At 43.6% G+C, this 17,687-nt stretch overlaps 1 protein-coding gene and 1 long non-coding RNA gene across 9 annotated transcripts in view; both read right to left on the reverse strand.

Moving 5' to 3' along the window:
- Positions 1-17,687, reverse strand: part of Cdc14a (cell division cycle 14A) — a 176,904-nt gene that overhangs the window by 75,514 nt on the left and 83,703 nt on the right. For 7 of the 8 annotated variants that reach the window (XM_076574866.1, XM_076574865.1, XM_015996533.3 and 4 more), the window contains 2 exons: positions 14,915-14,981; positions 11,202-11,264 (listed from right to left, as the gene is read on the reverse strand). In XM_076574866.1, the coding sequence (XP_076430981.1) occupies positions 11,202-11,264; positions 14,915-14,981 (130 nt within the window). Of the gene's footprint in view, positions 1-11,201; positions 11,265-14,914; positions 14,982-16,622; positions 16,646-17,687 lie in introns of those variants that run through there. The other variant, XM_076574867.1, reaches the window with a different exon arrangement.
- On the reverse strand, positions 12,502-12,784 carry LOC143273962 (uncharacterized). The gene is made up of 2 exons (XR_013052321.1): positions 12,656-12,784; positions 12,502-12,622 (listed from the first exon to the last, which is right to left on the reverse strand). It is a non-coding gene; the product is annotated as an uncharacterized LOC143273962 (long non-coding RNA).

Raw genomic sequence — 17,687 nt, forward strand, 5'->3', positions numbered from 1 at the left:
AGTGGCCCAAGGAAGAAGACCAAACCTGACCTGTTCGGTTTGGGACACTCCTATGCCGGCGAAAACATCAGACCATAATAGTTATAGAGACCACACCTCAAATAGTTTGGAAGTTAAAAAAAAAAAAAAAAAAAGAACATACCCACAATCCCAGCACCTGGAAAGCTGAAGCAGGAGGATTGCCAGGAGTTCCAGGCCACCTGGGCTACAGTGAGACCCAGTCTCAGAAAAGCAAAAGCCAAAACACAAAAAGACACGGAGAAAGACAGGAGGGAAAGGAGAGAACAGAAAGAAACGAAATCAGACAACAATTAAGAGGAAGGAAAAAACAAACGTGAGGTATTGTTTCGGAGAGGGAAACCTAAGAGTTTCACAGACTTAGCCCATGTGATCTGTCACTAGCCATGCGTGTGATTAATTAGCACATGTGGAAGCCCTGGGTCCCTCCCCAGTAGCAGCTGTAGTGGCCGGGAAGGAATCTGACATCCTTAAACTTTGTGGCCTTCGAGTGGTGAAATAAATACAACAGGACAGCTCCAGAAGCATGCTTCACATAGTTCTCCTAGCCAGATCCCCAAGGGAGGCGCACCTCGATAATTGCTCCAGATGGTTGAGGCCATGCCCACACACCTGCACTCCGAGGCCTGCCTGACCCCAGTCCGGGGGCAGGAGTACACAGTCCTGCCCACGGTCTATGAACAAGAGAAGATCACAGACCAATACAGAGCCGCTCCCAAGCATAGCCCTGCCCCATCACACACTGACTCCAGCTGTTGACCTGAGATGGAAGACCGAACCAACTTCACCGGTTCTCACGGAACGTGCTGAAGCGAAGACTCCAGGAGTCAGCATCCACTGGTTAGTATGACAGTTTCCTGATGTAATGAAGGTCACGGTCAGCCCTGACAGACCCGAGTCATATAATAAACTACGTTGGCATTACAGACAAACCCATCTTCGGTCTATGTGGCAAATAACTGTTTTGTTTTGTGTTTTGTGTTTTTAAGTTATAAAGTCTTGCCACGTAGATGGGCTGGTGACCAAAGAAAAGGACACCATGTGAGAAAGTAGTCTCAAGCCGAAATAGCTCGGTTGGGAGAGCATTAGACTGAAAAAGCCGTCTAACCATAGTGAATATGTTCCCTGGAAGGTTACAACAAAATCAGAATGGGTTCCTAACAAAACACCTCAGTCTAGGGAGTTCACTGTGATATTGTGTCTCCTGGCAATATCAGAAGCTACACCCATGAAGTCTCACCATGACTGCCTAAACATGGGCTGTACAAGTATTATACCAATGAACACACCAAACCGGACAGAGAAAAGCCCATGAGGCTTCAACTCTACACAAAGAACTATAGGCAACGGATGAAATCTTGGAACGGGAGAGATGGTCTTCCCCAGGGAAAAGCACACCAATTGTTTGTCCGAAGCAAAATGGGTCAGCCCTGAAAACATACATACAGGTAGCATTATATGGACTGAACAGGTTATATTTAGGGACATGTGTATATACATACAGGCAGATGCACGTAATAACAAATAAGGACAACAACGACCATGAATTTGAAGGAGAGTGGGAAGGGGTAGACGGAAGGGTTTGGAGGGAGGAAAGGGGAGGGAGAAACATTGTAATTAAATTATAATCTCAAAAATAAAATTAAAAAGGGTTTTGGTCAACTTCCATTGAAACTAGATCACACGAGGCACCTGAGACACGCTGCACTCTGCTCACGATGCTCATTTGCTCGCCGGTCTGTCTGTCTGTCATTTCCTTTCCTAAACACCAATTGACTGCCTGTGGTGTGTAGACTCTGCTAGTGGGTTACTTTATTCGTGCAAAGGCAAACGAGACACCGTTTCTGCCCACAAGCACACAGAGTACACGGAAGACACCAATGTGTGACCAGTTTCCATCACCTAACGCGACACGAACGTGATGAGCTACACGGGTGGCCGAGAATGACTTCTCGGTGAGCCACGTGAACAGGGTGAGCCTCCCAGCTCAAGCCTCTCCTCCACCAAGTGCTAGGATTCCAGACGGCACGCCGCTGAGCCCGTTCCCTTCGTGGGTTCTGAGAATCTAAAATCTGGCCTCCAGGCTTGCTTGGCAGACATTTTTCCGACTGAACCATCTCCCTGCTCCCGGTGTTATTTTTTGAAAAGCAAAGTTTCCTTGTCAGAGTAATCAGGATGGAGCTGTCTGGGCAGGGGCTGGGACAAGCCGAGGCCCCAGTCGCCTACAGGTGTGATCTGTGTTTACTGGGTGTTGAGCAAATAGGATCAGGTTCTCTGGGTGCCATGGTAATCCCAGGAAGAAGCCCTGTGCCTATGGAAGCAGCAGCAGCAGCAGCAGCAGCAGCTCTGTCGTCAGGCAGACAACAGCCAGGTGTGGCTCTCACTTGCCAAGGTCAAGATGGGGCCAGACTGTCAGCAGGTAAGAGAACAAGGTCAAGTCACCAATAGCTTGACAATCTGAGAACAGTGCCCTCCTACTCACAACCCTATTCCACAAAGAAGCATTCTTTCAAAAGGGGGGAAGTTCAGTGGGGTGGGGGGAAATAATGACAGACATAAAATAGCTCCAAGGAAGCACTCTAAGTAGTTCCTAAGGTCTGAAGTTGATCTTGAACTCTAAACTCTACCTAATCACCTACTTAGGACAACTCTTGGAAATTGCACGGGCCGGAAGCTAAGTGAGGTAATAAATGTGAACCACAGCGATGAACTCCCCACCCCACCCCCGCCAAAAAAATGTCACCACTGAAGCTCCTTTCTCTAAATTTCCTCTTCAGCCATCCCACCCCTGACTAAGAACAAAGTACTGCTAGTGGATAACCTCCCTCTGTGTTCTCCTTTGAAGTCACCTGCTCACGGACCATTTATCAAAAATAGAATGCCTTCTGGCAAGCAGAGGGAACTACTGAATTGAGGATCTAGTTTCAAATCCTCCCTGGTGGACAGAAATTAAGCACAGCTCCATAAATGGCCAATGCAGTTTAGGTCTGTTTGGTAAGAACGATTTCCTCCCAAAATAATACAGGAAAAGCTGACTGCTGATACCTGGTGTGTATACAGTTTACTAAAACCAAGGTCCTCAAAGCAGCAGGATGTACTTCACGACGTCACCACTAGAGGGCATACTGTCCGTGTGTATACACAGGTACACAAGCGTCACAATGTGACTTGAACACTGGGGCTCTTTCATCTACGCATTTCGCCCTAGGACAAAAAGGTCTATGTTATTTTTCTGAATTGACCCATGGCTAGATTTCAAAGGAGTGGCTGCTGTCTTAGTTCTCGGGTTCTTTGAGAATACCTTACGACCCCTGTTGAAAAGCACCAATGTTGACACTGACTCGTACAGGGAGCTCACTGATCATCACATTGTAACTTTGGTCGTCTGGCTGGCTGGTGGGCTGTTTCTGGATAGTCCTAGTACTGCTGCAGAATTCTGCCTGTTTGAGCAATGTGAGTATGAGCAACAGGACAGACAGGTTGACACGGAACCTGGACAGACCATTTTTGGAAGACATTTTACAAGACCATGTCTGGTGCTGTTTCTCAGTCCTGAAAGGAATGAGCCATCTGTGGGTCACATGAAAACAGCCAAATTCCTGAGGCGTCTTTCTCCAAACCTCCTAAATTGCACAATCCTGAAAGGACTCTAACATGCACAGTTAGATCAGATGAAGCAAGAAGATAAACCCTGCCTAGCTTCCCTTAGGCTTCATGCCACACTGAGGACCATGACATACATGGCCTGCCATTCTTGTGGACTCTTCATTCTAGACACTCATGGCTACTGTATCTTAAAATGTGAACAGACCAAATTCAGGTATACTATAGTGTAAACTGCACACTAGACTTTGAAGGCATAGTGTTTTAAAGAATGTAAAATACTTCATTAATAACCCCTGTATTAACTCTATGTTAAAATTGTGGGATATAATGAATTAATTGAAATATATTACTTAAAATATTTTCACCATTTCTTCTTAGCATTTCTAAATGTGGCTACTGGAATGTTTAAAACGTTTCTATGACTAGTCACGGGTGGCACACTTTAGATTCCTGAGTGAAAGCAGACATAACCTTTGAGGACCGGGCATTGGTTCATTGTTAGACTTGAGACAAGTACTTATGCTCTGCTGACCCACCATCTGTATTCATAAATAGTGTTCTGATCATAAAAACCTCCTTTCAAGGGCTAAGGAGATGACTCAGCAGTTAGGGCACCTGCCATGCAAGTGTGAGGACCATCATTGGATCCCCAGACACCGGCATAAACGTCTGGTGGGCATGGCAGCCTACCTGTCATCCTAGCCTCCAAAGGCAGAGATGGGATTCATAGAACAGGCTGGCTAATAAGAGAAGACATACTGATGAATTCTGAATGTGACTGAGACCAACTCTTCCTTAATGAATAAGGTAGAAGAATGATAGATGATTTATCAACCTTGGACCTCCACATACGCACACATGTACATACCCTATACACACAAACACATGTGTCCGCATACATGCAACACCATGCATATGCACATAGGCACACCATACACAAACACAAAAATGGGGGAAGAACTCTTTAATATCACAGAGCTGTGGGCTTACTGATTTAAGGTTTTTTCTTTGGTTGGTTGGTTGTTAATTAGTTTTATTTGAAACAGGGTCTCAGTAACCCAGGCTAGTCTTGAACCCATGACAATCTTCCTGCCTCAGCTTCCCAAGTGCCTGGCCTTCTCAAGCCATATTACATATTAAATGTAGTTTAGCAAACAGGTGTCTATGACTAAGATCAATAAAACAAATGGCAACAAGGAAAATACTCCTCTGCTGCTCGTTTTGTGTACAGCCACTATGGAAATCAATATGGCAGTTCCTCAGGAAGGTGGGCGTTGATCTACCTCAAGACTCAGCTCTACTACTTTTGAACATATCCCCAAGAACACTTCATCCTACTACAATTACATCTGGTCAACCATGTTCAACTGGAAACAATCTAGATGTCCTTCAACAAATGGATAAAGAAAATGTGGTACATTTACACAATATAGTATTACTCAGCTGTTAAAAAATGAAATCATAAAATTCACAGGTAAACTGATGAAGCCAGGAAAAAAAATCATCCTGAGTGAGGCAACCCAGACTCAGAAATACAAATATGTTATACATTTATTTACATGTGGATTTAGCGATTAAGTCAATAATAACCAAGCTATAATCCACAGAACCACAAAGATTAGGTATAGAGGGCTAGGCAGGGATGGTGCAAGCCTTTAATCCCAGCACTTGGGAGAGAGAGGCAGGTGGATCTCTGTGAGTTCAAGGCCAGCTTGGTCTACAGAGTGAGTTCCAGGACAGCCAGTGCTGTTACACAAAGAAACCATCTGGAGGTGGGGGGGAGATTAGGTGTCGAGTAATGGACTGGATGACAGATAGATCCCCCTAGGAAAGAGAAACAGAATAGATAGTTATGGGTGAATAGGGTGGGGACTGGAACAGGAGGATCAAGTAGGGAGGGGGACGTAAGGGGGGACAAGCGAGGGACTATGGGGAGATACAGCTACAACTAAGGGCGTGTGAGGGGTAGTATGGAAATCTAATACAGTAGAAGCTTCCTAAAACATATTCATATATGAAGACAGTCTAAGTGAAGTCACCAAATAATGGAGGAGAGAGAGCCCCAACTGGACATCTCTGGTCACCAAATGAAGCTTCTAAAGCAGGAATGGGTTACATCTGATTGAGTTGCTGGCCAAAGGGGGTCCCATGGGAACGCTCAAACAACCTACACTGTTGCCAAGATAAACTCACAGCAAGGCCCCATTGCTGAAGACAACAGCTACACAACTCACTGAACATGGAGAAGTCAAGTCAGTGCCTACCTAGAGCTTCTACCCCATGCTAGCATCTTTGGTACAGGAAGGCACTCTGCATGCTACCCGGGGGAAATGTAAACACCAAGCCAACCACAAACCTTCTGATCTACAATGGTGTCCTGCCTCAAGATAGGTTAGTGCAATGGTGGTACAAATCCATGGGAGTACCCAACCAATGTCTGATTTAAGATCCACTTCACAAGATAGAATCCATACCTGGCACTGCTTGGATGATTAAGAACCTGACACTAGATATCCCAGGGACCTAGGAAAAAACCAAATACTACTGTTCTTTTAAAAAAAAAAAAGTAGCAATGAAATAATACCTAATGACATTCTGCTATAGATAAGTAGATAAGTGCCTTGTTCAGAAATCATCAGAGAAGCTTCCTCCTGCAGCATACTGGAACACATACAGAAACCCACAGACAGACAAGAGGCAGAAAGTGAGAGACTGTGGCACACTCCAGTGGAAAGTGTGCCAGAGCCAGAGGGGACGAAAAAAGCCAGAGGACCAAGAAAACAAGGCCCTCGAAATCAACATATGACCTCACAGAGACTGAGGCGGCATGCACAGGGCCTGCATGGGTCTGTCCCAGATAGGGGGTCCTAGAACTAAAAGAAGTGGACACAAGCCCTCATCCCTAATCCAGAAGCAATCTCCAACTGATAACTACTTGCAAATGAAAATTTAGTTTTCTGCAAGGGAGTCTCACTGGGTAAGCAAACTAGTCCTAAGGGTAGGTGTGGTAGTTTGAAAGAAAATGGCCCCCATAGGTTGTGGCACTATCAGGAGGTGTGGCCTTGTTGGAGGAAGTATGACTGTAGGAGGTGGGCTTTGAGGGTTCCTACGCTTAAGCTACACCCAGTGTCACAGTTCACTTCCTCTTGCCTGCAGATCAAGAACTCTCAGCTCCTTCTCCAGCACCATGTCTACCTGCTTGTCATCCACCATGATAATAATGGACTAAGCCCCAAATAAATGTTTCCTGTGTAAGAGTTACCATGGTCATGGTGTCTCTTCACAGCAATAGAAATCCTAACTAGAAGCTGGGCAGTGGTGGCTCAAGGCCTTTAATCCCAGCACTCGGGAGAGAGAGGCAGGCGGATCTCTGTGAGTTCTACAGAGCGAGATCCAGAACAGGCACCAAAACTACCCCCTGAGAAACCCTATCTTGAAAAACACCAAAGAAAAAACCAAAAAACCCTAACTAAGACAGTAGGCTACATGCCCAGCAGTAGACAGTCAACAAAAAATGAACTTAACAGCACCTTTGGAGGTTCCTTCCCTCTCTCTCCCTGTCTCTGTCTCTGTCTCTGTCTCTGTCTCTCTCTCTCTCTCTCTCTCTCTCTCTCTCTCTCTCTCTCTCTCCCCCTCTGTCTCTTTCTTTTAATTTTATCTTATTTTCTATTTTTATTTTATTCCATTTTATTTATACATACTTTTTTCTTCTCTCATTTTATGCTACAGGGCCTTCAAGCATATATTATGGCCTCCAGTTGAATGTTCTCATGGGATTCCCAATTCTGTATCCCAGTAGGTCTCTGCATCTATATCTGTTTCTTATGCCTTTTCTTGGGCTCTTTTCCTTGAGTTTGTTTGTTTTGTCCTATCCTGATGTGAGTTTTTCTTTTACCTTATATTTTATTTTATATTATTTTATTATTATCCCTTGGAAGCCTGTTTGTTTTCTTTGTGTGTGTGTGTGTGTGTGTGTGTGTGTGTGTGTGTGTGTGAGAGAGAGAGAGAGAGAGAGAGAGAGAGAGAGAGAGAGAGAGAGAGAGAGAGAGAAAGAGAGAGAGAGAGAGAGCGCATGTGCATGTGCATGCTGAGCACAGGTATGGATGTCAGAGGATGACGAGGATTCTCCACACCATGTGGGTCCTGGTGATTGAACCCAGGTCCTCAGGCTTGGTGGCAAGTGCCTTTACCTGCTGAGCCCTCTCATCTGCCCTGTTTGTTCTCTAATGAGAGACAGAAAGGGGCTCCAGATAGGAGAGGAGACGGGAGGGGTGGGGAGGGATAGAGGAAGGGGAAATCGTAATCATGATATGTTATGTGAGGGGAAGGGAGGAATCTATTTCCTTTTTTCCCTTTTTTCTTTTTTTTTTTTTTTTGTTTTGTTTTGCTTTGTTTTGTTTTTTGTTTTTCAAGACAGGGTTTCTCTGTGTGCCACCACCTGCATTTTTTTAAAAAAAATCTATTTTCAATAAAAAGAAAAAAGTGCCTATGAAAAGACTCATCCTGAATATCCCCAAATCATTCCCAATGAGTCTCACAATTGCTGTCAACAATACAATTTTACTTTGAAATCTACAAGTCCTTCCCTGGAATACTGGCTTTGCAGGACGAAATGAAGGACACAAACCTGGCTATTTCACCGTTCACCAAATGACCAGGCTCCCTGAAGCAGGGCAAATAACAAGGAGTGCCTGGGCCACAGACCATCGCAAAAGTGGCCTTTTCTTCGATTATTCATTAAGCAAACATTATGAACTGCCTGCCAACCACACTTTAATTTGTGACCTGCCGTTTGATTAGATACGTGATGGGACAGATGTTCCATGTACGAAAAAGACATTTGACAAAAAAAAAAAAAAAAAAAAAAAAAAATCTTTCTAGACAGTCGCCCAAATCCCCCGCTCAGCTCCTACTGCCTGGGTTCTATTCACTCGGGTGACAGCAGGAGACCCCATTGTTAGCAGGTTCATTGCAGGGGTGGCTGCTTTGTGAGACTCACACAGCATGGCATCTGTGAACAAGGTTATCAAGAGTTGTTGCAGCATCAGCATGTGGCAGCGGAGGGAGCTTCAGCTAGGGTTTTGTGGTGTTCTGTTTTTCTCTGGGTGGTAGTGTTTGTGCCTCCTTCCCTTTCTCCACCCCCACGCCTGAACCCACTCTTTCCAGTGAAATGTCGTTAGCATTTAATTAGGTATGTCCTCCGTGCTCATACACGTAGGACAGAGATCCAGGCCCTGGGGGTCTTTGGGGATGAGCACCTAGAACTTACTTTATTCAGAGGTTCATTATAAGAGGATAAAATTATTGACACACAATTAGGTCTACGACCTTAAAAGACACCTATGTAAGTGAGAGGGTTATGAAATACATGCTTCATTAGCTTCAAAGTAAAATACCTCAACTCACACCATAGCTATATGCATACACACACACACACACACACACACACACACACACACACACACGAGATATGGAGGAGCCTTCCTAGGTCTTGTTTTACTTTTACGAAGAAGTAGCAAACTATAAGCACTCTTATGTGTCCTTTAAAAAAATAAATTATAGAAAGAACTATAGGCCAATTCACTTTATAAAATGACTACATAAGTGATATATATGCTTCAACCAGTCTTGTCCATTATAAATGCACTGCCCTTTATTTCTAGTTTTCTGGAGTTTCTTTCCTTCCTTCCTTCCTGTCTTTCTTTCTTTCTAAAATTAAAAGATTCTTCTGCCAGTACCAAAAATGCCATACACACACAGTCACACACACAAACACATAGACACAGGCACACACACACACACACACACACACACACACACACACACACACATATACACATTTGAACAACAGTCTCAAATTTTAACAAATTGTGCTAAACTTGGATAGACATAGATGTTTCTGAACTTAAGGATTTCTATACAAGAACACAGAATACGTTTTTTCCATTAAGCCATGTCCCATCTACAGGGAATTTGCAGCCCAGTAAGGAAGTTAAGGTTGTATGTAAACAGCCTTGATGTCAGAAAAACAGGCACAAGTTGTGAAGGGTGGGACTAAGGGGACGGGATTCCAGAAGAGCGCTCTGGTCTCCACAGACTCTGCACGCACATGAAATGAAGAGGAGGAGGTAAGAACGATGGAGAACTGCTCAGCCAGGGCAGAGACATCTGAGAAACGGTTGTCTCCGGAGGACTGGGACAGGACTGAGTCCACCAAGGAATGGCAGTGAGGCTCCAGAGGCAGCCAGAGCTTGGCAGAGGTGAGAGAGTGGGACATTCATCCCACTTCAGGGCCCGGAACAAGACAAGATGGAGCGCTGTTTTAAGATCATCCCGATAGGCTTGTGGAAGAAGCCTGAGAAGGGACCAGCACTCAGACAGAGGGCAACGTTAGCCGTCCAAGGGAAAGAGTTCTGACCCGGGGCAAAGGAATGACAGAGAGAGCGAAATGGGGTGAAATGCATCCTCTGGGACCAGCCTTGGGAACGCAACCCTCACAAGACTGCGATGGGGTGAAAGGTGGGGAGGGGATTCTAGTCTTGAGCCTGGGTGAGCAGCAGGATGCCCTTCCATTAGCACAGATGAATGGATCAAAAGACCAGGTTTGAATGAAAGATGAAGAGTGTATCTTCAAACACAGGGCACATTTTACACACAAGCAAGATATTCAAAGAGGCATGATCTGGACACCAGCCCAAAATAGGAAGTCTACTTCACATGCTAGGGAGAGAAATGTAATAGATGGTTCTGGAAAAAACCCAACTGATGAGCTACACTCAAGCCATGTTGGTCTTCCTCACATCCCACAGGCTCCTCAGCTCACAGAAAACGTTAACTGATTCTGGACCTCTCCTCATCCTACTCCAAAGTGTTCCTCAGAACCACTGTATGGCACCCCCAGAATAGACAAGCATCCCTAAACACTACGCATCACTGAGTAGGCAGAGTTCACGATGAAGCCCTGGGGGAAAGAACAGAGTTCATGATGATGCCCTGGTAGAAAGAATAGAGTTCACAATGGTGGGTTCCCTGGGGGAAAGAACAGAGTTCACAATGGTGCCCTGGGGGAAAGAACAGCCAAGTGTTAGAACTGAGTGCATGCAATGGTATTTCAAAATCAAATGCATAACACCAGAAGTATTACAAAAACCTAATTTTGCTTTAAATGAGACCTTATTTTTAATGTAAAGGTAATTTAGAATTTCACTACCAAACTACATTTCAAAATTACCTATCTAAAGGAACAAAGAGATTGTCAATAAAGTTTGAGAAGAGAATGAATATATAGGTTGGTAGGTAAGTAGGTAGACTATAGATAGGTAGATAGATAGGCAGGTAGGTAGACAGATGATAGATAGATAGATAGATAGATAGATAGATAGATAGATAGATAGATAGATAGATAGATAGAGTGCTTCTCTAAATTAAAATTTGATGACCTCATAATAACCAAAGCTGACCACTATTTTTTTAAAAAAATGGTAAATGGTTTTTATTTAAAAGGTAATAGTGTTAGATTTTTTAAAAATATTTAACCAACATGAAATTATATTCCACAAAAAATTAAGTGTACAAACCTCATAATGTTCATATTCATCCACATCAAATGTCTCAAAGTCAAAAAATCCATGCTGTAATCCCTAAAAGTAGAAGTGAATTAGTTTTCTGCACACAACACTAGTGAAAATCTGCTCATCATCTCTGGGATGTCTAAACACAAAATGGTCCCACCAACCTCAATGCAAGAGTCTCAGACTTTAACTTTTTACCACATCTCCAGAGTCCCTTAGAACACCGAAACTAAACACTCTAGGAAATATGAAAATGTGCCTCCAAAAGGTGCTTCTTTGCCAATTTATGTCAGTCCTATATGCAAAACTAATAACATATATAAAATGGAACGTACTAGAAAAGCTATAGCCAAATCTATAGACTTAGGACAGAATATATGACAGTAATCAACTTCTCATCTAGGAGCGAAATCAGTTCTTCTTAGAAAAACTTACCTTCCTTCTATCAGAAAGTAATATTTACAGAAAAAGGCACTTTTACTTAAAGCCCTAAATTCCTAAAGCTCTACTTTGGAGGTATTTGCTTTCTAGTGATAGTTTTGGCTAATATAAGTATATACCATCTGCTCTTATAATTTAGAAGGAAGAATGGACCTTTTTAACAAAAGAAATATTTCATACTTTTTTTAAGCAGTGACAAAACTCTTTTAAATTAGCTAGCTTGTTCATAACTAAAATTTTCAGGAACATAGAAGTCTTTTTTTTTTTTAAATAAGCCAGGAAGCTATAGAGATAACAGCCGAATATAAAACCACAGGTACATTTAAAAGTTACATGATCAAGTCATTAAAAATAGACAAAGAAGTCAGTAAGCCAAGCTGCAGTACGTGGAGACGAGCATGCATTGCAAAATGTGGAACTCGGATCTTCTAAACCAGAAACACCAAGACTGCTTATAAAATAGGCTCCTGGGTGCCTTCTCTGGGACCAGGGCACAAACTCAGCTTCTCCAAGTTATTGATTTACTTATTTAGACAGTCTCGAATAGCCTAGGCTGGCCTTGAACTGGCTGAGGATGACGTTAAAACACTGATCATCCTGCCTCCCACTCCTGAGTGCTGGGACCACGGGTATGTAGCACCATAACCATGGACAGGCATGCTACCAGCTGAGCTGCATGCATCCCCAGGCTCAGGATACACACCCTATTCATTCCAAAGAAAGTTCAACCATCCACTTCCCCCTTTATCTCGAAACTATGTGGTTGTCAGCTGCTTATTCATAGGACAAGTTGTTATGATAGTGGCAATACATCAGTCTGAAAGATACCCTCCCTTAAAAGGCAGTTTTTGACATGTTTTCCTGATGGTTGTTTGTTTGTTTGTTTGTTCGAGACAGGTTTTCTCTGTGTAGTTTTGGTGCCTGTCCTGGAACTCACTCTGTAGACTAGGTTGGCCTTGAACTCACAAAGATCCACCTGGCTCTGCCTCCTGAGTGCTGGGATTAAAGGCATGTGCCACCACCGCTCGGCTCCTGATGGTTCTTATATATACTAAATTCTGGCAACAATAACCAGCTGAATAATTCCTACAAAATAAATGGGACACATTCTATAAATTATTATTACTTCAACTTTCAAAAAGCTAATTAGGCAAAAGAAAAAAATTAGGCGGGGCATGGTGGAAATGCATTTAATCCTCTGTGAATTCAAGACCAGCCTGGTATACATAGCAAGTTCCAGGCCAGCCAAGACTACATAGAGAGGCAGACTCTACTTCAAAAATAATATTAATTAATTAATTAATTTAGTTAAAATAAATAAATAACTAGTTCATCCATACACGCTGTTAATTCCTGAGAACACTCAAAAATATACTGTTTTGCCTTTATCTTTAAACTATGAGTTTTCCCTGCATGTTTACACAACACATGGACAAGGTGTTGTGGTAACGGCAATATATCAAAGTCTGAAAAACACCCTTAAAAGGCAAAAATATGACCATGCTCCATATACATCCCCCAAGGAAATGCACTCCGTGCCATAAAAATAGACCTGCATGTGTCACCTTAAGCAAGGGGTCCTACTTGGGCACATGTGTCTCTCTCAGAGCCTTTTAGAACACCATTTGTACTTGGGAACACCCCAACATGAGAAAAGACTATGTTTAGAAAAGCCTTTATTAATGAATAAAGCCACACCTTTCCTGTAGGGCAGGAAGGATGTCATAAATTTCTATATTGAGACGCCAGATCCCATAATAGGGAGCAGAGTCGGTCCAGAGGGAACTGTGTGAATTCCATAAGCACTACAAAAGGAACAGCCTCGGTCAGATGGAAGGAGAGGCAAAATAATAATAGCCGGGACCATAAATGTGCTCTTCCCTCAGGCATGTTTCCTAAATGTTTTAATGATGGCTTGTATGTTGGGTAACCTGTCCATAAAGCTCTAGACTGCTGTTCATGGATGAACATTTGGGCTATACTATTGGGAAGAGTGGGGTTGAATGTTTCCATGGTTGTTGTTGTTGTTGTTTTATTTTAACGACTTTAAAGGTTTTGAGAGTTTAAAATTACTTAAGGGGCTGGAGAAATGGCTTGGCAGTTAAGAAGAGTATTTGTCGCTCTTGCATAGGACCCAGGATGGGTTTCCAGCATGCATATTGCAGCTCATAAGCCTCTGTAGCTCTAGTTGCAGGGGTTGCAACGCCCTCTCCTGACCTCTACAGGCACCGCATGCATGTAATACAAATAACCTATTCTTTAAAATAAAATCGCTTAAGAGTGAAGTAGTAAAGTCATAAACAGACACATTGACTAGATGGCATATCTACACTGATTCTCTCAAAACAGTGAGAGTCCATTTTATGTTACATCAGAAAACAAAAACTTGAGCTAGAATACTGCTTCGAAATTCATAACTGAACAGGTCACGGAAAGCCACATTTCTGACTGGCAAAGGCCAGCTGTCCGTTCACTATGTCGCTGTGTCCTCTGAGCCCTCTACAGAATTCATAGTACAGCCTGTACAGCTTCTCGGGCTGCAAATTAAACCTGTGCCCAACATTGCTTAACTTTTCCATTAGATCCCTAAATAATTAAATAACCATGCTTAATTAACTAACTTTGCAGTGCATCAGTCACCCGGAGGTATTGTTCAAACACAGGCCACAGGGTCCCACCCCCAGACTTTATGATTCAGTTCGGTCTGGCGCACTGCCGACCACTGACAGCATGGCTTAGATAACCTCACGCCCCTCCCACTAAGAGCTAGCTTGAAAATAAGACAAATGGGGGATGGAGCCATGCCACGGTCACAGCAGCAGCCGGAGAGTCCATTTGTCTCAGGGTACAAATGGCTTAAATGAGGAAGGGTAGTCTCTCTCTTCCACCCCTCCCCCACTGCCCTCCACTTTCCTGTCCCCGTCAACACACAAGTGGGTGCTCCACGTCCACATATTTTCAATCTGGAGGTTGGCTGGATTTGTGAATAAAGAACCAAAGCAGGGGTGAGGTAGGGGGAGAAAGAGATTAACGGGCTATAACAATGACAAAAGTACATTATATACATGCATGGATTTTTCAAAGAACAAAAAAAATAAATCTTTTAACTAAAAAAAAAAAAAAAAAAGCACAGAAACTGAGGGCTGACTGTATTTTACAAATCAATTATTCAGGAAGTGAATGGCCTTCTGCTTACTGACTCTAGATCTTTCCAACAGGCAAGTGTGCTGACAATTACTCCTTTCCCAGCTTCGGGGAAAGAGGGATGATAGCATTACCTTTCGGATTCCTTGTAAACAGTCAAGGATGGTGAGGTTGTAAGTGCAATTTCCAAAGGATGCGTCCCTACAAACACAAATAAACGGCATTAGAAACACGCATCCAGATTCTCAAATAATAAATACTAAGTCAGGTGGGCGTGCCGGCTGGACTTGGCAGCAGATCAAGAGCCTGAGCCTTCATTCGTATTTCCACCCTGTGTGCCATGGGTATAGGCTCGAATGAGTTCCTTGACCTACTGGAAGCTTGGTACCCCTGTAGAGAAAATGAAGATAACGACAGTAGCTATCACCCACAGGATTGGCTATCAGATGTCACAAAAATCACGTGAGGTCCTCTGTCTAGTGCCTGGCACAGTGGGAGCACTTCAATATTACGGCCACTATTACTTTGCGGGGAGTGGAAAGTAACACAGTCTTGTTATATACTCCAAGCTGGCCAGGAACTACTGCATAGACCAGGCTGGCCTCAAACTTGTAGCCATCCTCCTGTTTCTGTTTCCCGAGAACTGAGATCACAGGGTGTGTCTCAGGACACTTGGGTCATGACTACTCTTAATAATGACAAACTGGGCTGTTTCATCAAGTGAAGCAGGCATGACTATATAAGCATTCCGGCGGCGGAGGAACAACCTCCTGTCAGAAACCAGTGAATCCAAGCCTTTTTAAAAAGGTACAAAGCTCTGGGCCAACATATGCAGTCCAACAGAACCTACTAGTTATTTAAATACATATATGTCATCCCTCCACTGCAAAGAAGAAAGAAAATGATCTTCCTAACAATTCACTCAGTTTACTAGAATCAATAAGAGCTCTGAATGCACTATAGAGAGCTCTCAAAAAGACTGGGGAACCACCAGGCAGTGGTGGTGCACACCTTTAATCCCAGCACTCGGGAGGCAGAGGCAGGTGGATCTCTGTGAGTTTGAGGCAAGCCTGGTCTACAGAGTGAGTTCCAGGACAGTCAGGGCTATACAGAAACCTTGCCTCCAAAAACAAAAGACTAGGAACCAGGCCAAAATTATTTATTTAATATTTATTGTGATGCGTGTGTGTGTGTGTGTGTGTGTGTGTGTGTGTGTGTGTGTGTGTGTGCCTGAAAAGGACGGAGGCATCCTCTAATGCTGACATTATAGGCAGTTGTGAGCTACCTGAGGCGAGTGCTGGGAACTGAATTTGAGTATTCTACAAGAACAATGTAGGTTCTTAGCCACTGAGCCATCTGTTCAGACCAAAACAATGTTTCGAATTAAAAATAATACTTAAACCTATTGTACTGAAAATTGAGGGCTCCAGGCTGTTTTGTAGAGCAGCTTAACGGGTCTGTTTCAGGCAACCTAAAACTAAAGTATCAAGTTCAGGTCAGCTAAGCAAGAACTGGTCCTGGGACTTCCAAGGTGTCCACAGCACGAAACTTGACCCTGAGTTTCTCAGTCTCTCCGCTGGGCCCCACTGCTGACCCAAGAAAAGGGCTGTCAGGAACTGTGCCTGGCACAGATGTCCCAGACAAGGTTGGCTCAAGGGCAGCATCCCGGGAGGGTGCCAGGAGAACCCTGCCTTTCACACATAATTAATATAAGGCCAAGCGTTATATCACCAGCTATCCAAGGGAGCTTGACCCTGTGGCATCCGAGCTGTGAGTTAAAAAGCAAATGCTTCACCCCGAGGCTTCAGTATCCGATAGCATCACGGGAAAACAGTGACTTACCACAGCTTAACAGAAATGTCTCTTAAGGCCTCACACTTCTGTGTTAGCCCGTGTGAACGGGAAGGCCTAACCAGACTTCCACGGGGGCTTTCTTGATTCTGTTTGTGTTGTTTTTTTTTAAACGCCACCTAAATTCACCGGTCCAAACAAAACAGTTCCCTTTCCAGCTACCTTGAAAAGGTCTGAGATCTGAGATGGCCTACCACTTTAGAGGAATGTAGATTCCTTTGCACACACCCGTCTCTTTAGAATAAGAGGGCTTTATTCTGAAGCTAGCATCTTAGCAACCCCTTGACCAGTGATCGGAGAATGTCTACAAACTCATTCTTCCATGTAGTACTATTTGGTATATAAGGTAAGTACAGGATTACCAGGAAGGGGACTCAGTTAAATTTAAACAAAGTTAACCAAAATATAAAAACATAATTTGTAATACCTTGATGAGTGCTTTCTAATGGGTGAGGGGGTGTGGCAGTGTGAGTGTGCTTGCCTGGCACCAATAAGCTCCCTGGCCGCCCCCACCATGCTCAGATTTGTGTAAGTATAGATAATATCCTAAGATACAGCAGTAATGTGACAATGACATGTCTGTCTGTGGTTGTTACTGCGACAGCCACACCATTGGCTCTACTCTACCTTCCAACATTTGCAACTGAATCTAATCTCAGCAACTAGGAGAGTGAAAACAAAAACACAATGCTGTTCTCAACCAGATTCCCTGACTCTGAATTCTCTTGGTAAATCTAGGCTTAGAGCTGCTGCTTTGAGTGTTTCAAGTTCTAAAATATAAAATAAAATAAGACTAAGGGCTGGGGAGACAGCCCAGGTGAGAAGGTGCTTGCCTTGTGAATTTGAGGACCTGGACTGGACTCCTAGAATCCATTTTTTTTTTTTTTAAGCCTGGTGTGGTATGGTGGTGTACTTTTATCCCAGCACTAGGGAGACAGAAATGGGCACCAGGAGAGCTGGAGTCCTCGGGGACTGCTAACCAGCTAGCCCCGCCTCCCTTGCATGTTCCAGGCCAGTGAGAGTCTCTGTCAAAAAAAAAAGTGACTAGTCCCTGGG

Source organism: Peromyscus maniculatus, chromosome 6 (genome assembly GCF_049852395.1).
Source record: "Peromyscus maniculatus bairdii isolate BWxNUB_F1_BW_parent chromosome 6, HU_Pman_BW_mat_3.1, whole genome shotgun sequence".
Classification (NCBI taxonomy): Eukaryota; Metazoa; Chordata; class Mammalia; order Rodentia; family Cricetidae; genus Peromyscus; species Peromyscus maniculatus.